Source organism: Sander lucioperca, chromosome 12, assembly GCF_008315115.2.
Source record: "Sander lucioperca isolate FBNREF2018 chromosome 12, SLUC_FBN_1.2, whole genome shotgun sequence".
Taxonomy (NCBI): Eukaryota; Metazoa; Chordata; class Actinopteri; order Perciformes; family Percidae; genus Sander; species Sander lucioperca.
In genome coordinates, this window is record NC_050184.1 from 6,396,387 (window position 1) to 6,418,551 (window position 22,165).

General features: G+C 40.1%; 1 protein-coding gene across 1 annotated transcript; it reads left to right on the forward strand.

The window, feature by feature from the left end:
• Positions 1-935: 935 nt before the first annotated feature.
• ctnnbip1 (catenin, beta interacting protein 1) lies at positions 936-21,299 on the forward strand. Its single transcript, XM_031286586.2, has 4 exons — positions 936-1,087; positions 8,908-9,022; positions 10,051-10,141; positions 18,884-21,299. Exons 2-4 carry the CDS (start codon positions 8,927-8,929, stop codon positions 18,940-18,942), a joined length of 246 nt encoding a protein of 81 aa, XP_031142446.1. The 5' UTR covers positions 936-1,087; positions 8,908-8,926; the 3' UTR covers positions 18,943-21,299.
• The last annotated feature ends 866 nt before the right edge of the window (positions 21,300-22,165 follow it).

Here is a 22,165-nt window from a genome sequence, read left to right on the forward strand (position 1 = left end):
AGGAGTGAGTCTATTGAGTTTATGAGCTACTTTTCCAATTGTAAAATATACTGCAGTTGCCTTTTGAATTGATTGTAATTCATGAATTATTTTAAATGGTACAAACATTTTTTACATTAAGGCATCATTTACATGTGTTGCAGCTAAAACTAATAAATCATCTTGTCAACATAGGTCTGATGTAGACATGTCCTTTATCTGCATCCTCTTTTCACATTTGCTTCACTTGATGTTGGGAGGGAAAAATAAACTCAATAAACAGTTTGCAACAGCAGAGCTCACTAGGCTTTCTAGGATCCAAGCCATATGTTAACTTAATTTAATGCTGCTTAAAAAAAGGTTGATCATGGATGAAGGCCAGAGCCACCAAAGTCTCCCCTCTTAAGTAAGTGCTTAGAGCAATGGCCTAGTATGTACTAGTCCATGGGAGTTCACACTTAACGAAAAAGTGTACACAGGGTGTGTGATGTGTGTAATGTGATAAAGTCTGTCTAGTGGGTATTGTTTTGGCAATAATGTAACAAAGTAGCCCCCCAGACATCAATAAAGTGTGCCAAAACAAATGAGTTTGTATTAGCAAGGTTTTTGTATTTTATGAGACGTGTGTTTAGCAGTGCTGAAATTACAACTAAGTAGTCTACATTTATTCAAGAACTATACTTAAGTAAGATTTTTGGGGTGCTTGTACTTTACTTTAGTATTACCATTTTATGCTGCTTTATATGATTCTACCACAGTGCATTTTGGAGGCCAATATTGTACTTTTTACTCCACTAACTTTAATAACTTTAGTAAAATATAAATCAACTAATAATGTAGTAGTTTAAATAAATAAAGTACTTTTTTTCACCACTGGTGTTTAGTATACGTTTTGTAATAGATCCTAGAGACCGTACAGTGTTGTCTGTGCCGGTGGTGGCCCCGGTGGCCGGTAACGGTACTGAACATCCAGCAGGACTCGCGCTGCGTTGAGTCAGTTCACCGAAGCTCTGAGACTGGAGGGATGTGACCCCGGAACAGGACGCCCTCCTACAACAACACACCATTCAAACAGAGCATAGAAGAAAGAAAAGCTGGACCAGGAGGGGTAAGCTCATATGTCTCGTTTTCTTGACGAGGCGCACATTGCCAGGGTTTTTAAAACGATAAGTGTGTTTGATTTCCGGCGTTCACACTTCTGGCAGAGCAACGGTACCTGGATCATGGTGTTTGCACCCATAGGAACTTCATTCAGGCTTTTGTCTCGGGCATGCTAGCGAGCTAGCTTCGCTGGTTAGCATTGGCTGCTTTGCCAAAGGTAGCGCGGGTTTGGTGGAGACTAAATTAAATAAATGTCAGGTTAAAATGAACGCGACTTGTAAAGTCATTGAGAGTACCGTCCATATATTTTCCCACGAAGGATATTGATTAAGATTCATGTCGAAAATGCGTTGAAGGCTTGCTGCTTGCTAGCAAGACCGCTGCTGCAGTTTGAACAGGCTGCGTCCTGCAACATGATAACAAGATCCATTCACAGGCATGATGTGTATCATCTCTTTAAAAAAAAAAACGACGTTTTTAGTTTGAAGTGTTGCGTTCAGGTATTTTTGTTTGCTGTGTTATTTTTCAGTCAGGAAAAACTACCAAAAACTAAAAAAATCTCAGCTAACGTGAGTGTACGTTATGCAGATCCTCGTCAGCGTTAAGGCGTTATAGTTTGGTTTATTTGTACCAACGATTATGATGTTAACATTGTACTTAACGTATCTTAACTAACGCCATCATAACCTAGATTTAGCAGACTAATGTACATGATGCACGCCTACATTAAATACATACAGACCCATTTTTCCCACTCACCAAACACCTACTAGTCAACCAAGGTAATGCTTAGAGAACATTTCAAATGCTGCTACTGTACAATGTGGTCACCTTCTTTTAATTTGGTTTTCATGTGCAAGTTTTCTTTTTCACATAACTCCTTCATAGGTTTGCTATTTTGAGATCATGCCTCCCATGGATGCATTGTGCCACGCTGCCTTTTACAGAGTGTCTGCTTTCCCCCACATGTCAGATAGCTGACAGCCCTTTGAGTGGTGAAGCTGGCACCCTGCCCGCTGCAGGGCATTGATAAGTGCTGCAGCCACTGGGTATCAGGGCTTGGCCACAGGCGAGTGCTCTGAATCCTCCTGGCAACTAGCAGAGTTGGTCATGGACCATAGTATGTCAGCCTTGCCTAGTTTGCACATTCCCCTAACTGGGTGGATTTTGGAGAGAGATTAGGAACCCTGGCTACGCTTCCCTGGCCATGTCCCAGTCAGGGCAGGTGCTCTTCAGCGGCTGCTTGAGCCCTGAGGGGACCTCATCAGCTGTCTGCGAGCAGGGTTTTTCGGAGGGAGGGCTGGTTCATCTCACAACCTCTCGCTCTGCGTTTAGCACACACATTTGTCAGCATTAACTCAGCCTACATAGTGGCCTGTTGTGGCCTGACACAATGATACCAGAGCTGCTACGATCCATTGATCATGGATTCCTGCACATTTGCAATGCATTGTATTGTCCCAAGTACATACATCCTTTAACTTTCAGAGTTTTATTCCCTGCGTTCACGTTGGCGCTTTTGAAATCTTGCAGCCGCAACCCCAAGGGACCGGCTTAAGGCAGCAGCTTCTGTTTCAATTCCTTTGAGGGACCCTGAGGAGTGACCAGATTTAATTATGTTCTATAGCATGGTCTGCGAAAAACTCAGTTGTATCATTATGGTATCATGGAAACATTTGCAAGATCAGGTTGCATGAATCTTGTAATATGTATTTGTTTAAAAACATATATAAAAAACACACATGTTCTTAATTGAACTGTAGTAGCATTAAATGTACAAGTTATTATTTGAATTATAATTAAAAAAAAAAAAAAATTAAATTTTACTATCTAGGAAAAGTTTTCCAGTGACATAAGGTGTACATTGGTCAAATGTTATGTCCTGCCTACTGTAACCCACTCTCTGAAAGTCCTAGTATCAACTTAATGTGGCACAAAAATAGTCAAAGGACAGTTAAGCACACCCAGAAACCCAGCTATGTACTAAGCCTACAGTTGAGCAGAATTGTAAGAGTTCATGCCTCACGTGGTGACAACAAGACATGACCTACTTATCAATCATTTTTTCACAATCCAGTTCATCACCATTGTCCCCAAATACTGTAGCCATTGTTGTGGGCACTGTACATGTGAGGAGATGGCTTCACACAAAGGCAGCATGCAGACATCCAGCAAGTCTAAGCCAGCTCCTTTCTGGTCTGCAATGTCTGCCCGTCTGGCTCATGCTGTTTCAGGACCCCAAGCTGCTTCGACCCAGAGGGAGTCAGTCTGCTGGGTGTAGGGCAGGTCAGCTAATTTACATTATGTCTCCTGCAGGTTTGGATGGGTAGAAGCTGGGCAATAGGACTGACATCACTATTGTGCTGAAAAATGTAGTGGATTAATTGACAGAAAGAATTGAAGAAAAATATATTTTTTTAAATCTATTAATCTTTAGAAATCTGTTATCAAGCTAAACTGCCATTTACTGGTTCCAGCTTCTAAATGTGAGTATTTTCTCTGTTTCACAGATCTATCTTTAGATTTTCGATCGTTGTTTTGAAAACTTGGATTTTATAAACAAAAAAATTGACTAATCATTAAAATATGTGGCAGATTAATTGGCAATCACAAAAAGTCAGAAGATAATCAAATTGATTTATTTTGCTGAATTACAGTGTTGAATTGGAATATTGTTGTGTCCTAATTTCATGTGACCACTAGTAGTTGTTTTAATAGGTTTCATGACATGGTTAGCCATGAGCACATGTGTGCGTGAGTGTGTGTGTACCTGTAGTGACACAGCCGCTCCGCAGGACCAGGCCAGGCTGTTGGCAGCTCAGCTGGCAGCCACACTGAGCTTCTGGCCTACTGAAGTTTCTCACACATTTGTTCGGGATGTTGGAGCACCTCATGATTAAATTCTTAGTTATTTTAGTCTTATCACTTTATTTAGTTATTTTAGTCTGTAGAGACTATTGACCTCTTGGGGTCTTAGAGTTCAGGCTTTTAGCGTCATTCGTGTAAAACTAAACTTAGTTTTGTCAGTCAACTTAGAGGTTTGTTTTTCTGCTTGCTGGAGGAATTTGATTTCTCAAACAATCAGACACTGTGCATCATGTGCACAGCTGATTCTAGAGCCAATAACAAGCTTGACAAGTGGACTGGTCCATGTGTGACTTGGCCAGGGCACTTTGGCAGCGTCTGCCCTCATGACCCTCAGCAAATGTGAGGGCCTATCACATTGCACACTGTAATCTCTGGCATCAGTTCCCCACTGCACTGTGTGGCCCGGTCACAGTGTTGAAATGGTCTTGAGAAATCTTCTCCATGTTTCTCTTTCCAAGTATATAAGGAATCTGGAATGCAGAGGCCATGCAAAGAATAGGCTTCTCTCTATATTTTAAGTGGCATTACTGAATGTGTGTAATTTGCAGCCATGTGCAGTAACTGTTACACAACTGTAACATTTTGTTATTATTTGTTATTCTAAATCACATGTGATTTTAGACTCTAGCTCTTTTTACACTGGGCCATGAGGGAATCAGATGGAAATTTGTGATACCATAGTAACTCAAAACATTGCTTATGTTGACAACCAAGAAGGAAATTAAAAAAATATTTGGTTCAACTTTTGCCTTCACTGTCTAAAAAAAATTGGGGCGTTTACAAAATATGTTGTTGGGGCCACCTTTAAAAAAAAATAGCAATAAGTGCATGAAGTTGCTTTTTTTAATGTGAAATTAGCCCAGATTAAAATGCATGATAGTTATCACCACCTTGTGCCAACATGAGCAAATAAAAAGCATACTATTGCTATTATCAGTGCATTTATATGCATCGGTTCTGTTTGTGTAAGTGTGTGTTACAGACATAAATTGAAATATAAAATTAATTGAATGAAAATAAAATGATGGCTTAATGTAGGATTAGGATATTGACCTAAATCGAAATCTTGGGGGCAATCTTTGCTCCTCGATAACGTTTTTTGGGGACATTCTGAGATTTCTTCGGGCATTTTTTCCCTCTTAATTTCTGACACTGAATGACTATGGTATTGAAATACAGGCCATTCTTCAATATACAATCAATTGCAAGCCATCTATGATACATTATTTTTCAAAAGTCAATCATGTATTTTAAGAATTAAATATAATGTAATTGTTATACACAACTGAGAGAGTATTATGTGTCCCACCACTACCACGTGTGCAGATCGGAGATCTGAAGCGGGCCCTCGTGCTGTTTTTTCCTTTTAGATTTCTCAGTTCAGTATCAGTGATGCTGGGATTCAGCTGTGACGGGCTCGACCCAACATCACAACACTGACAAGAGCCCTACATAGGCAGAGATGTGTGTGTGTGTGTGTGTGTGTGTGTGTGTGTGTTGGGGGGGGGGGTTATGCCCAGATCAGTATTAAAGAAAGCCTTTGATTACGTCTGGAATATTAGCCGAATGCGTCTGAGGCTGGCTGAGCATCCCTCGAGGGATTAGTCTTGAGCCAACCCCATTGAGAACCTTGAACATCGGGCACACACAAAGGACTCTGACAGGATCCTTATTGTGGACCTTGAAATGATTAAAGACACAATGTTACACAGAAGAGCGTATACATCCGAATAATGCTAGAATGACCCAAGTAGACTAAACATAGTAAGGTTTCTTTCTTTCCAGAAAACTATTTATAGGTTTTAAGCAGAGTTGAGTCACTTGTAATTTTCCTCTTTGTCACTGCATCTTGATCAAATCACTCATTTTATAAGTATGTCTACGTGTGCATGTGAGTATGCTTGTTTGTTTCATTTTTATTTTAGGTGTTGATTTTTTATGTATTTTTGTTTCGTATGTTGTCAAAAAACATTAAAAAAAAACAATCTTAAAAAAACCAAACATTTTATAAGAATTCTTTCTTACTTTTAAGCAGTCTATTATTATTAGCAGTTAAGTCTTATTATTAAGCAGCCTAGGTCTAAATTGTCGAGGTGTGGTCTAGATGGACTTGGTTGTTTGACGAAGTGGAAATAGAAGAGTTAGTCTTCCCAGAAGAGTTTAATCAGAGAGAACAATGTTAGAGAGAATAATAATTAAAAAAAAAACATTAATTTGTAATGAAAATAGTTGCAGAATTTCCATTGTCAAATATTTCAAGATACAGGCCTCTGATGATACACCAATTTTTAATCTATGGCTTTAAAATCCTATTGAACTGGACTTTATCTTGACCCAGTGTGTTTAAAATGTTGTAATCCAGCAGTGATACACAGGAAGACATTATTTAGAGGTTGGTTAGGTCTGTCGCAGCGAGGCATTGTAAGCCAGGCAGACGAGTACCATCTGGCGCATTGTTGGAATTATGAACATGGATGGAACGCTAGTTTGTTCAGCAGAATTGCATGGATGAAACTATCCATTACATAATCATATGCACAATGTTAATCACTGTTGTATACATGTTGTTGTCCAGTTCACTGAGTAGCAGAATTGTATTCCAGTTCTGTAGCTACTCTGCCGCCCAAAATAGTAATCTCAAATTAGTTTTTATGCCTCTTCCAGTCTGAAGAATAGGTAACATCCACAAAAGAATGAGATCCGACTCTTTTCCCTTTGCTATTTTTTAAAGTGACTCACAAACGTCACGACAATAAAATAACATCACTGATCACCCTCATTTCCATTTCCACGTTGTTTCTTTCTACCTCCTCCAGAGATACTCCCTATGGGATTTTGCACACTATGTTTGTTGTTCTTATAGCAGATATCGCTGTGAAAGTGGGATAAGATAAATGTTTATTTCAGGCTGGTAAAAATACAAATTGCAGCTCTCGAAACAGTCAGCAGCCTGGGCAGAGATGGTACTAAATATGGCCAGTTTTCAAACTTCAAACGCAAACATCAAATGATCAGAAATGCCTCAGCCTCATGAAAGCAGAAGGCCTGTTTAATACAGATGATGAATGTGGAATATATCGGCCTTTTGTGAAGTTGTCAAGTCCCAAAATATTCCTGAATATTAATGGATGTTTGTTGTATCATCTTTGTCTTTTAAAAATCTCAAGACAAGATGACACCTTTTGACAGTTAGAGTAATGTTGTCCTCTACACGCTCTTCACCCTCTACTCTCCATCTGCAGTGACCGTTTTATTCCCAACGAGCTTCTGATGCTCCTGAGTTTATATCATGCTTCATTCTTTATGTCATTTCACACTGGTAGGTCTCTCTGCCTGAAGTCTTTAGCTCTTCCATTTGTCTGGCGTGAGGAGCTTGGAAACGTGATCAAACATGTCACTGCTGCTGATGTGAAGACACTGCCACCCCCTTCACCCTCACCACCAACATCCTCTCTGAAGGTGTACTGAGCAACTGACACCGGCAAGCTCTCCATCTTTTCATGTCTGCTTTGAGACTTCACTTGCTCTCCAATTAAACTAAGGTGGAAGTGAATAACTAATGTATTCATTTTCCCCGCATTCCCTGTGCCCTGTGACCACTTTGTGTGGCTGAAAACAGACAAGAAGACAAAGTCAAGTGTTATTTGCTTGCAGTAAACAGCCACCAAAGGTTGCTATAATTATAAGGACTATGGCCAGAAGCATGGTCTCCAGCTGCTCTGATCTGGATGAATCCACACGCTCACAGTGGCAGCCAATGGCCAACGGTGCCCCATTCATCCTTCTCCCCCCCCCCTCTGGGCTCTGGGAAGTGGGGACGGCGAGCCAGCTTCTCAATTAAATATAACCCCACATCAAACAGCCTGTCAACATGCATTAGTGGTCCTTTGTATAGATAAGAGGCCAAAATAAATTGCCAGAACTATCATAGTCCCTGCCGGTCCCATAGGCTTTTCATGAAAGATTCTTAGCGGAGAACAAATCCTGACTTGCATACTGATATTCTCTCCATTAAATCTTATTTTCTTTCAGACCAGATTTATCCTTTTTAAAGATTTATTTTTCTTTTTTTCTGTGTTATTTCTTTTTTTAACTATTTCAATTAGAAAATGTATGCTGGATATCGCTATAACGGAGATCTAATGCGACAACAGCCGACCTTGATGTGCGTATGCTATCACAGCGGAACCTATCCCTTTTCTGTCATACGCATTAGCTTTGGCAGCTCCTTTTATAGCCTTCTTTTCCCTCCCTCTTTTTCTCCCGATTTGCCTATAGTTTGCATCTCTGCAGACTGACAGAGAAAATAGGTCATTAGTTAGCCAGAGAATATCAGATGGAGCAGGCAGGGGCGAGATCTGTGTGAAAACCGCCGTGCAATATTTATGACAGCCATTCACGCTGTGAAGTGCTAAACCTGCACTGTGACTGCACTGAGACAAGGCCTCTGACTTCTAATATCACCACTGTTTGAGTTATATGAAGTGCTTATCATCACACAGACTACATTCTGTATTATTTACCCTAATGATAAGACCTCTAGTTCCAGCATAGTGCTGTATGTCTGAGAAGTCAGGTTAGAACCATTTGATAATTGAAATGCAGCCCTGTCTTATATATGTTGTTATAATAGTAATACTCCAGCTCAATGTTGCTGATTATTAGAGCCTTGACTATAGCCTTAACCTCATATCTGTCACTATTACAAGAATATAAATACATAAGGAACAGAAAAAAAACAAGTGAAAACGCTATTTAGCAAACACTTTTCAACCCTGCAGGGGTGATTGTTTACACTTAAAATATTTTTAATAGAGTTCCAGTCTGTCAGTTTATAGTATGTCAGATAGTGTGGCTGAAACAACGCAGAAGTATTTTTAACTTTTAATAACACTGAGTGTTTGCGTAACTGTGATTTTTCGCAAGTCGTGTTTAACGTGGATTTGTTTGTGTGTCCAGAGCCACAGGAGCAGGGGGCATGAACCGCGAGGAGGCCCCAGGGAAGTCTCCTGAAGACATGTACATCCAACAGAAAGTGCGGGTCCTGCTCATGCTAAAGAAAATGGGATCAAATGTAAGTGCAGTGTCTTGACTAACACAAAATCTCACATATCTTTAGACGATGTCATCCTGAAATCTGCCCCTATGAAACCTCGCCAACTTGGCCATCAAGCCCAGAAACCATCATTACCATGTCAAAATGTTTGTGTCATTGGTAAGATGGAAACAGAAGAAGCTTTATAGAACTACTATGAAAAACACACAAAGTTTGGCTCTTAGAGCAAATTATTTCATGTGAAAGACCTGTGTGGAGAAAAAAAGAGAGACATCACCGTTGGTCTTTTTGAACAGCAGAAGAACTCCATATTCTGGCTGCAGCATGCATACAGCACACAAACCAGACAACAGATAAGAGTTTCATTTTGTGATTTAGGCAACTCAGTAAAAATGTTAAATAGCTGCGGCAGATCAAATCTGTCATTAAGGCAGCAAAATCTACAGTTGCTCGCTGAAATGAGAACCCTGAAATGACTTCTAATACTTTAATTACATGGCTATTGTTTTCATAGGTTTGTTGGTATACATTACATTTTTCTACAATTAGGTCTAGATTTTAAGACAACAAACAAGTGTACGTGATAAGATGCTTTACTTTTAGTGACTAAAAGACCAGTGTTTACACAGGTATAAAGTCTAAGATCCAATCATCTTAAAATGTCTTAAAGACGTTAAAGATTATGTAGTTAACGTTACTTTTATGAAGGTTTAAATGTATTTTTGGGAAACATTTTGTTTTGATCATGCTGTAACAAAACCAACATGGAACCAATAACCACTAATGCAAACTGTGCCGCCCGGTCAGAATTTATCACAGCACTCCCAGCGAGTGTGTTGCGATGTCGTGTGTGGGCTAACGTAACTACTAACTAATGCAAAAAAAAAAATATATATATATATATATATATATATATATATATATATATATATATATATATATTTAAACAATCACTGTGTGAAAAACATACATTTTCTCCTTCAAAACAACATTTTCTGTGGTTTGTTCTTGTTTGATAACTGGAAATGTTGTCTACTCCTCTTCAGCTTACGCCCAGTGAAGAGGCTTTTCTCCGGAATTACGCAGGTGTGGTCCACAGTCAGATGAGCCAGCTACCACAACACAACATAGACCAGGGTAAGGCTGTGACGCGCACACACACACGTTTAAAGGATAGTCATCCAGTTATTTTACAGTAGTTGGAATTTTTCATTTGTTTTTTATTCAAATTTTAGTATTTCTATGCAGGACAATAGTTAAAACTTATATAGTTTTAGTTTTAATATGTAGATGTTTGAAGGTATAAGGATAGAAGGCGTTCATGAAACACACTTAAATCAGCTCACAAACACCACCTTCACATGTCACAGAAGTGCTACTTTCGCCCAGACCAAAAACAAGGGGAAATCCCTCCACACACATTACTCCTCCTGAGTCCTTAACCCAGCAGGCCTAACAGGTTTCCTGACTGTACGCTGAGGCTGACTCAGCATCCCACCAGAACTGTGAGATTACTCACACAGCAAACAGTTTGGCTGACTGGAAGCGAGTGACTCACCCTCAGTATGAGTGCATCGCTGCTTTCACCACTGCTTCTCACAAGTGGCCTAGACAGTTCAAATATGGATGTGTTTATATGATAAAGCAAATCACCGTTTACAGTGGTTGTTATAAGAGGTTTACTCGGAAATTTTGACTTTACATACGATGGTCATGCTTTTTCAGGGCACCAGAGGGCACTGTTGCTCTGTCTTTATCTCCTCTACAGTTTGCACATTTTTTCAACCACAAGATGGCGCTACATGAAACAAAACAGGGCATGTGGAGAGGCACTGCAGTTACCTGAGAAATCAGCAGCAAATTGTCCCAGATTATTTTTATATTTTCCGTAAGCAGACTTATCAGCTGCTTTTCAGGCTCAGTCCAAACACAGCTGTCAGATAGGAGCCCTGCTGTCCTCCTGTGGTAAACCTGCTGGGGTCCAGGCCTTGCTTTGTCGCTTATGATATTGTTCCCTCAGGGGAGCGTTAGGTCAGGAAAATTGCCTGCGACACTTCACCTACAGTGATGAGTTATGTCTCCTTGTCTGTGTCCTTTCTCTGCAAGGAAACAATCAGCTTTGTTTGAATTAGGTTTATGATTATACAGGGTGTTAAAGAGGCAAGTAAAAGGCACAGTGACTTTGTCTTTTTCTACTTCTCTGGTGTTTTTTATCTTTGTTTTAATCTGTGGGGTATATTAAAACTGCATTGTCACATTTTGTTAAATTCAGCCTTTCTGCAATATGCGATGCATCATTAGAATTGTAATGTGGATCGTTGCATAATGGCCATTGTAAATTGCATTATTACAGTGTGTTTATTCATCAAGCGGCAGAACATGAAGCATTGCATCATGTAGGAGGGATGGTAGCACGTCTTAAAAAGTGCAGCACCAAAAGTGAGATCAGCACAGATTTGAAGTCATTAATTTATCAAAGATGATTTCTGTCTGGTTAAACAACTAAACCATAGCTGTGAGTCTGTGCAACATACCCTCTGTCTTCTGGTGTCTGTCTTCATGCCCTTTAGTAGATACAGGACTCCATGTCTCTGTGCTGTCAATACTGCTAAGAAGAGCCTCATTCATTATGGACAAAAATGGCTGGTGTAAGGTGCTCAGAGTATGCATTATACATCACAAAAACAGACACATTTAGTGTCATTTGGCAGCCTGCCATGTCCTCTGTGTGCAAATAAATTATTTGTGGGCTGCGCCTAAGTACTGTGATTAGGCATCGTGGAAATAGCCGAGAGTTAATCACTTTTAAATATTCAACGCTGAAGGACAGCAGTTTGTAGGTATCAGCACATCCGGGATCCTTTGACTGTGGTGTGAAGAGGGAAGACCACTATTTGATCTCATTTAGACTTGGTAATAAGGGGGGGGGAGTAGATCAAAGGAAACATTTTATTGCCTAGCAACTTGCACAGGCATTGTACCTCCTAAAACATAATTTTACAGAAGCACAGACTCCAAACAAAAAAATGATTGAATAGTGGGAAATATTACAAAGACATCACAGTATATTGAATTCCAGTGTGTTAATTGTACTGGACATGAGTGAGGAGGTAAATCAGGTTGTACTCTCTGTGGTTCACTCTGTTCTCACTTCACTAGAATGACAGTGGACCTTTTCCCTCATCTTTCTGTATGCAGCAGTAGTACTGTCTGTCCCAGTTGACCATCACACAGTGCCGCAGGCAGACAGACACACACCTTGTGTGATGAGCCAGCACATTTCCAGGCAAAGGTTGTTTGTCAGCGTCTGATCTCGTATCATTGACGTATCTATCTGCTCGAAGCAGTTCCACCTTCAGACCTCATTCCGGTCTGGTCTGGTCGAGTAGTTTCAGTTTATTTAATTTTTTTCTGTAAAGGTTACCTTGAGCAACATTTTCCAATTGTGAGAAGGACAATTTTAAAGAATATCGTCATCCACTTTGTTCTGAGTTCAAATGTTTTTCGAAAATATGTCTAGTCTGAGCTGTAGACATTATTGTTGATACCATTTGACAAAGCACTTTTCAAATGCCTCTCATCCTCTCCTCCACAGGCTTATAATGGAAATTTTGTTTGGTAATAAAAACACACTGTTTCCTATCATTGCTGCTCTGCTTGCTGTTTTGAAGAGTAATACTTTAGAGTGGGGGGCTCCCTCCTTTCAGCTTGTCCAATGATACTGTTTAGTCTGCTACTTTAAAGGTTCATAAAATATTTTATCACCCCTTATACAATACAAGTTGTCAATGTTGTTCAATTGGAAAAACATTTAAGTTATTAGCACTGGGGCCACCATTAGAGGTCAGATGGCTCCAACCAAAGAGATTCAGGCACCAGCATATCCAGCGGGGTGAAACAGAGGACCGTTTGAACATGCTGATGCAAGATGCTCCGATACCAGCGTCCTCGAGGGCTCTCAGCTTGGAGCAATAGTGTCACGTGTCAGACATGGCCTCATCGATCGAGTGGCGGCATGCTTAGAGGGCACTGAAGGCACTATGCCATTGTGGAGAAACGCTCAGGTATTGATTAATCTGATTCAAGGCCAGGCTGAATTCAGGAAATGTTAAATAGAAGTTTAAGTGCGAGAGCAGACAAAAGCTAATGTGACAAATGGATACCATCATTGCTGTTGTCAGCTTTAACATATTCTGATAAGAAAATGCATCTCTAGACAGTCTAATCTATCCAGAGATGATGTCATCCTTCATCACATGTGATCAGACTGATTGGAAATGTTGCTCAAACCCTAAATCATTCCCTCTGCTCAGCTGTCGAATGGTATTCTGGTTCCTCGTAAGAAACAAGAGAAAACCAACTTAGGGCTTGCCGCTCATATTTCTTTTAAGTCTATGGGTCACGGAATTTGCATTTCAGATAATTTAATTGGCTGATTACCATACATGCAAATACATAATTTTGTTTTGCAATTTTAATCAGGCCAAAGAGGAATTCTCTGCCAAAGGCTCTGGAGCTTTTTTCTCATTCTAAAATGTCTTTGTGGTGCACAGAGTTTTTTGCGGCACAGCAGTTACAGCATAATATGGGGAGTACAGATGTTTTGTCTTTACAATCAGGCTGTTGTTCTTCCCCCTTTAACTCTCTTATTTGGAGCTTTTTATGACTGACATCATGTCACTTTAAACAATACAGTTTGTCAGAGAAATGCATAAATGCAGCAATCTCAGGACTTGTCATCCTGTCTCAAATGACAAGGAAAGTTTACTCTTCCCCTGAAGGATGTCTGAGGGCCTCAACAAAAGAGGATAGACGAGGATGGGGTTGCCATAGCAACCTCAATTGTCCCAGGAAAGCTAAGGTTCCCTGTGGGCTCTGGTGTTGCTGCAACGTGCTGCATCGATAGATTGGAGCAGGTGTCATTAGGGGTTCTGGAGGCTAGCTGGAGTGCTAATTACACAGTCAGAGTGTGATATTACAATCTCTCTCTGTTGGTCTCGTCCCTTCTTACAGAAATATGGCCTCTTGTTTCAAATGTTGCAGCAGCCATGCACTGTCAATACACAATATTTTTTTTCCCGTGTTACAATCCTGGTATAACACAATCCTTAAACTCACCTCTTCAAGTGAAAGCCATGTGACATTGAGTAAGGCCTTTGTTTAGCGACTCGTGCCAGTGCAGAGTGCTACAGAGTCCTACTTTATCCTGTCTGTCACTGCAGCATGAATCCGAGCCAGAGACTCAGATTTATGAAGTGTCTACCTGACTCAACTCACTGAAACACAGAGGCTTTACTTCTCACATACGCTCTAATCTCTGTCCCAAATATGTTAATAGGGATGTGGTCGTATAGACAAATGTTACAGGATAGTTAGTACAACTTTACAAACATATTTTCTTTCTCATGATCTCTGCTCCTTTGGCAACAAAAAAAGTGTAATCAAACTGATTTTGAATTGTGGACCTGCTCCCTAAAATTCTGAGAGAAAAATTACTTGTTTGCTGCTGCTTAAACCTTATTTCGAAGCTTGTTAAATCTCTGAAATATCACCGTGTAAAGGGAAGAACAAACTGTTGAACAAATCTGACATTCACTTGACTCTTAAAGCAATCATTTGCATATGTTATGTACTTAATTCGATTTTTTTCGAGTTCACCGTTTCTGTTTAAAAATCGACATTACCTGGAATTGAATTGATATTACCATCTTTTTTGGACACTTCTATCATTGTCATATTATGATAAATCGTTTTGCTGAAGCTCATTACAGTAGACAAAATCAATTCCCAGATCCTCTTTATTTTTACCCTTAAATTATGAAGTCAGTGTAAAATACATTATATTTTTTTAAAACGCCATCAAACCACCAAATATCATCAACATAATTATCAAGCAGTAGTATGAAGTAGTAGTGTGCAGTTATGTGACTGAAATAGCAGATTAATCCCTAAATGCGTTGTGTTAAAGTAGACCCACTGTGTTTGTTGATGTCAACATGTTGAGCTGGACCACACACACGCACTCCTCTGTTGTGCGCCGTGCTTCTTAACCCGCCCTGCTGTCGTTTTTAACGTGTCCTTATCCTCTCAGCTGACCCTGCACAGAGCATGACCTCAAGTAGTGACGGTTCAATGAAGCTTCGCGAACCATTGTCTTTATTTTCTGAGCTCACTAGATGGCGCTCTCTGTTCAAAGAAAAAAGGTTAAAGGCAATTCAGTGTGTTTTCAACCCTTTGTTGAACAGAGAGCGCCATCTAGTGAGCTCAGAAAGTAAAGACAGTGGTTCGCCAAGCTTCATTTGACCATCACTAACCTCAAGTGATGTTGCTGCTCTGACTAATAACGCTGTGCTTCATTACTGCAACCCTGGAGTCGTCATATGGCTGCTTCTCTGCTCATTCAGACGGCGCCTTTAAATTCAAACAAACTCCCTTTTGGTTAATTTCACAGCTTTCTTATCCATAGAGGTTTCAGTGGATCTTTGTGTGTTTTTAGTTAGTTTTGATTGATAGTCTCCCCGAAGTGTGACGAAAGACTTTGTTTGCTTGTGAATTAGTTCAGGTGAATAGACTGATGTTCTTGTTCTGTCTGCTTTTAGTGGTACGAGGCTTGCAACTAATCTGTTATTATTTCAACAGTGTCATTCAAAAAGTGCCCTTCAGAAATTCGCCCCAAGGTGTTGTCTTCAAATTGGTTGTCTTTTGCTGACCAACCAGACAAAACCCACAGATAGTCTTTCAGACATTTATGCGTAATAAATAACTTAACTGATTAATTCCCCAAATTCCCAGTCGTTCAACCTATAGAATAATTACCAGCGGTAATTGGGTGTGATCCCATCGCAAGATGGTCTTTAGTTGTTTTAGCACTAGGTACACATAGCATTGTGACGGTGCATATTTGAACTCGAAACATGACTTTTATTTGAAAACAGAAACACTCTTTGACTTTATATCGAAATAGTTCGGAAAGACCATTTGAGGGGGGCTTTTCTTCCTCTCAAAGTATTTATGGAGGACAAATTGGATGACATGCCTGTTGTTGCTGTTATTTATGTAATCCATCGTCCGCAGCCGCTCTGTTTACCCCCACCAGGCTGGGTGAGGAGCAGATCAGTCCACTGTGGAGGGAGGGGCCGGAGAACGGCCGGACACAGAGCTGCATCCTAACAAACTAAAAGCTGTTTGCTCATAGGCAGCAGCCTACCCTCTACTGATGCAGTCTGATTTTTATCTGTCGCTAGGCAACAGCTTTGAGGGACCTGACATCTCCATCGTGTTGGCATGAGCTTGTTTTGTGTGTGTCTGTCTGTCTGTGTGTGTATTGTATGTGTGTTTGTGGCAGGGCGAAGTCCACACAGGACTCTCAGGCAAAGTAAAACCGATATAGCCCAGCCAGCCACTTAGCTTGGTGGAAGTAGTTTGAGAGCATTTCTGCTGCTCATTCGGCTCAAGTTGCACAGTGTCTGACATGTCCTTCCTCTGAACTGCCCGTTTCACAAGGGTGAACTCCTTCACGCAAGCACAAAATGATTCAGACTGGCATTTATTGTGATAAATGGGTGTTATTGCAAGTTCCTGTGCTAAAACATAATCTTGTACAGCAGTGCTATTCAGCAGTAGTGTCTGCAAGTCGAGTTTCCCTTTGTGTGTGGCATTACATAATTGTCTTTTGTTCAAGCATCATTATCCCTATGTGCTGTCTCAAAGCATATCAGATCTATGTTAAAAACTGAAGACGAACAGCATACATTTTTTTCATCACTCTGTCTCTAGTTTCTTTGCCATAATCTCATTTGGTAGGCCAATAAGCTTACAAGAGGAACTTGAGAGTTCATATTAAAGGGTACCCTCCCCCAAAAGTCTTACCAAGTTCCCCATGACCTGAATGCAGCGTAGAAAGATGCTTATTATCTTCCCCCGTAGGGATAGTCAAATGAAACGCAACATTTTGTGTTTGGGAGGGTCTGTGCTGTCTGATGAGGATGGTCTGCCCTTTGTGCCAAATACATGTGGAAGCTCACAGTGCCTGGCCTACTTTCATATCTCCACAATAATTAAATCTAACAAGCACTTGAGGGCTGTGGTAAAGCATTTTTTATAGCAGACTGGCACGGGGTGCTGTATGAAATCTTCTCAGCCATCTGCAAAGGTGTGTAACTCGGTGTTAATGATATTTATGTCATCATAGCTTGTCGAATGTTTTTATTTCAATGCGTAATCATCTGTAGGCTATGGCACCTAGTTGTCATTCGTACCTCTCATCTTTAAGAGATGTGTTTTTAATTATGGGGTTCGAGGAGAGGATCACTTTACTTCCATTACCAAGAAGTAAATGCATTTCACCAGGCTGTCGAGCATGACAGTGCAAGAGGGATTTTAATATATCCCTACTTCATCTGGCAGAAGTGTTTTTAGCGCTCTCTTTCTCTCTCTCTGTCTCTCTCTCTCTCTCTCTCTCTGTCTCTCTCTGTCTCTCTTTCTCTCTCTGCAGAGGGTCTAGGGACTGAATTGCTCAAATTGAAACTTGTCAAGTCCTTGCCAAAAATTGAGGCCTATATGAAAGAACAGTGCTGAAGGAGCATTGTGTATTTTATTTAATATTACTCAAATAGAATTGGAAAATGTATATCCATTTATCAGAGAAAATCTGTCTCAGCAGGTGTGGGCAGGCCAAAATGACTTGATGAATTGCAGTTGGCAACAGACAAATGAGTGAGTCCTTGTTAAATAAAAGCCAGCTGGCAAACTCTCATTGTGTAGCCGGGAGGACCCATTAGTTGACTCAACCCATACGAGACTGTAATTATCCGTTTGTCCTCATTAACTTGGTAAAAGTGAAAGAGGCACAAAAGGCGAAGAAATAAATCAGACCTTGTGTGCTGTAGATCATTTCAGTCTCTTTTCTGCGGGAGCCATTGGTTCTTTTTCCACAGCTTAGTGAGGTTGATATCATCAGCTGGAATCTAGTATTGTTTACTCACAGACAATCTTGTGCCTCACAACCTGAGCTGCAACAGCAGAGGAGATTGAATGGCATTGAAGCCTCAGATCTAAGCGTTATCATGTTAGAGCAGGATGCTGCTGTCAGCGGGCCACTCACTGTGTTACGGTATCTCCCATCAGGGCGCTGTAATGTAATGGCAGGCTGTGGCCTTCAGGTGAACATGGCAATACTGTAGATGAAATGTTTACTGCAGATTTTCATGACAGTATATTCCTGCTTCGTGTTATAGTCACAACTTACAGGATTGACAGGATACTGACAGGGTCCAATGACCTGTACAAAACTCGTCTCCTTTCACACTTTGCACTGTATGTGCAAACATCCCAAACACTTTTGGATAAAGCTGATTTGCCAAACAGGCAAATCAGATTGTATTATTTGTGTTTAGCAGTTGTCAAATGCACAAATGTGAGCAGAATTTAAAATCTGATCCCAGTTGATTACTTGAGACACATTTTAGCACCTGATGCGAGGCTCTTATGGATACATCGGAATGCAGATGTCTTTTGAGTGTTTCACTTGGTAGTCTTAGGGTGTATTCATTCACACCTAGGTCATTTGGCGTTTTCTCTTAACATCTATGACCAATGAGAGAAGAGTTGGCCTACGCACGGCATTTGTTTCCAACTTTTGGGCCGCTCTTGAATGTTGCCATGTGAACACAAACGAACAGAGGGGCAAATGCAACATTTGCGTCAAATTAGTCCCTGAATTGAAACAAAGCAAGTGAATTATGCCCATTCATGACGTTTTTTGTTGTGCTGTTTAGTGTCACAGAAGAGCATTTTGGGTAAATATCTCTGTCTGTGTCATTTAGATGATACTTGTTCTTGTTTGGAGGACTAACCTGACATTCTGCTGTTGGTTCTCAGGTGCAGAGGACGTGGTGATGGCATTCTCCCGGTCAGAGACGGAGGATCGCCGACAGTGACCCTGGGCCTTCCCCAATTACACCCCACTGCATCCCTCCCCGCCCCCGTCCCACCCCACACCTGATCCACAGCAACCCAAACTCCACAAACCTGACACTGATGAGCTCAGGAGAGGATGGGCACCCAGGAGGGACAGAAGAGGAGGGGAGAGACACCAGGAGGTGGCTGCCTCGCTCTCCCGTCCCCGACTCCTCCTCATACAAGCTGGCACACCATTACCTGAGATGCACTCAAGTGCTTCACTGTGGGTTGAAGCCTCAGCAACAAGGCAGTCAGTGAAAACACTCACAAATTGTGGGATGAATATCAAATGTAGGTTTTTTTTTTTGTTTTTTTTTTGTCTGGGTGGGTTAGTTTTGTTTTGTATTATTTTGTCTGTGTTGAGACTTTAGGCAGTGTTACATGTTATATCTGCTGTGGTCACTGGAGGAAGCGACCAGTCAGCAGCTGATTGAAGCAAAGAGAAATATAGTTTTGGTCAAGCAGCGAGTGTGATGATTGGTCGTGTTAGGGGAGAGATTTTTTAATTATTTCTGCTTACCCTAATGGGGCTGAAATTGTTTTTGATTTAGTTGTTGTGTTATAAAAGCTTTTGTATTCTGTCACACAGGGGGCCTCATTTATAAACATTTTGTGTGTAAAAGAGGAGGCGTGAGAGATGGGCATGCCATCTCCCACACAGCTGTTGGGATGTTAGTGTAGAGCATCAACACGTCTACTGGAACCTGCATGCTGAAGGCAAAGTAGTGATATAAAATCTAATGTATTAACTCTTCTCAGACAAATCATTTAACCTAATATCAAATTCTGCTGCAGTGTAGTCTCGCATTGCCAGACCTATCTCCACAGCTGGAGTATGGTCTGGCTACACAGCATATCTATTCTGGGATAGAGCGTAAGACACTCTGGCTTGTTTGTGTTTCTTTAAAGCAATCACAACCGTTCTGGGCGGCGCTAAGCCCCGCAGCAATGGTGCCCATGCAAAATAGTTAGCGGAGATAATGAAAGGGGAGAGACATCCGTCAGGCTTAATCCAAGCAATGGACATCCATTGAGCCAGACTAAGTGCAGTGAGCGCCAATATGCAGACATGTTTTTTTGGTGTTATACTTTTATTTTAGAATAATTTGACTTTCTGATCACGCAGCGCTCACTGCTGCTGTGACCCGCTGATTGTCTCTTATTGGTCAAACTAGAAATATAAACCAACACCAAACAGTTAATCTAACTGACTGAAGAGCTCATTTCTCTTTGTGGAGGTGCCGTCTGACCGTTTGTTCACGTACAAATATTAGATTGACATGCTGATTGATGTGTGTATTAACACTCACAACAGACCTGTCATTAATCACTCATGTTTAATTTTCTCGACAAATCTACACACAGTTTTATAAATGAGGCCCCTGATGTTCTGCTGCTTTATTTTGAACCATAGGCTGTTGAGAGTGCAGCAATGCTTTTCTCTTGAGGAAAGCGTAAGAATTAAAGACACTAGCAGACATAATCACATGAAACACAGCTGTATACACATTCTCCCCAAACACTGGTTTTGGGTTATTGTGACTTGTAAAACCTTTGTTTTTTATTGTACAGATAGTTGGGAAAATACAATAATAAATTGATAGTGCCAATTGTATTTTATTTTTTATTTTTATTTTTATCTGTGAGATAAAAAAAAGAACCTAATGATTTAAGAAAATTGATAAAGAGACAAGCTGTAGCTGTAATTTATTGTTTATTGAATTGATTTCCTTGAACACATCATTAAAGAAGGAGAACCAGTAGATAGTTTAATGTCCTCAGCAGTGGCTCTTTGTTCACACTAAAATCACACACTCTAATTTTTAACTACCTGTAACTAAACATGTGAAGCCAAACATAAGAGCTGTGTGCTAGTTCTGACTGTACTTTATCTCTTGCACTATTATCAATGGGATATTTGCAAAAAATACATTTTGATATTTAGGGCAGAGATTCTATGTTTGGTTCAATACATGAAAGAAAACTTTGTAACCATGTTTTTTTTTATTCCTTTACTGATTTCAACAAAAAAAACAATCTCTGTGTTAATTGACTCAACTGGAATAGCTCAAAGGAATATTTGTTAACAACCAACATGTTTTTCTAGTAACATGCTCAATATTTAATGTGTTTAAGTACAGTTTGTTAACTTGTATAACTTAAAAATAATTGTAACGTAATGTTTTGAAGCCAAGCATGTCTGCCTCGTGGTTTATAATGTTCATTCAAGTGGAGCCGAGGATCTTTGAAGCCTTGCCACGTTAACCATTGTTTGTACATTCTTGACATTTGTGGAAGCTACTTGCTATTTTTAAATGTTTCAGGAAAAAAAAAATCATTATTTTGTATGGGTAACGTGTTATCCATTATTTGTTGTTGGCAATAACTTCTATTTGAATTTCCTCAGCAATCATTGCGATGTAATCAGCCAACAGATATATCACGCTGTCCGCTTATGGCTATGACAAAGACATTTGTCTTTTTATGTTTACTTTTGTTTTAAAACATTCTTTATTTGTCTATGCATTGTTTTCTTCCTCTCTCTAAAAGGCGTCTTACTGTACATTTTACCTATCAGGGTTGTTCTACAGCCTTCATTCTGTGTGTGTGTGTGTGTGTGTGTGTGTGTGTGTGTGTGTGTGTGTGTGTGTGTGTGTGTGTGTGTGTGTGTGTGTGTGTGTGTGTGTGTGTGTGTGTGTGATCATTGAACTTGCTATCGGTTTTGATTTTCAGCATGCTGTTCAGTGTGACTAGGATCGATATATCTTTTTACTGTGATGACCTGACGTTGCCTAATTAACCTTTTTTTTTTTTTTTTTTTGCATTGCTTTTGTATTTTATTTCCCTCTCAGTCATCATTGATTAGTTGGTTTTGTTTTGTATGGCTGCTGACCATGTATTGACTTAATGCTTCCAAATCCTATACCAACTGAACCATTAAAGATATTTTAAACCGTGAAAAGTTACTTTTTCTTCTTTTCATCATAATAAAGTTGAACTTTGTCAAACATGCAAGCTCAGAGATGAGAAAATGATGCTCAGATAAGGCCTCATGATGAGTTTTTTTGGTCCTCTTCTGTATGTACAGAAGAAAAATGATCTTTTTGTTCAGTCTGATAATTGAAAAATGCAGTTTGTATACAAAGACAAGTCTGCATATTTTATTAAATCTGAAATCTTAAGGCCTTGGTAGCCGCATAT

Coding starts and splice junctions, on each gene's coding strand:
- ctnnbip1 (XM_031286586.2), top strand. CDS start 8,927: ATGAACCGCGAGGAGGCCCCAGGGAAGTCTCCTGAAGACATGTACATC. Junction 9,023..10,050: donor TAAAGAAAATGGGATCAAAT/GTAAGTGCAGTG, acceptor ACTCCTCTTCAG/CTTACGCCCAGTGAAGAGGC. Junction 10,142..18,883: donor ACAACACAACATAGACCAGG/GTAAGGCTGTGA, acceptor GTTGGTTCTCAG/GTGCAGAGGACGTGGTGATG.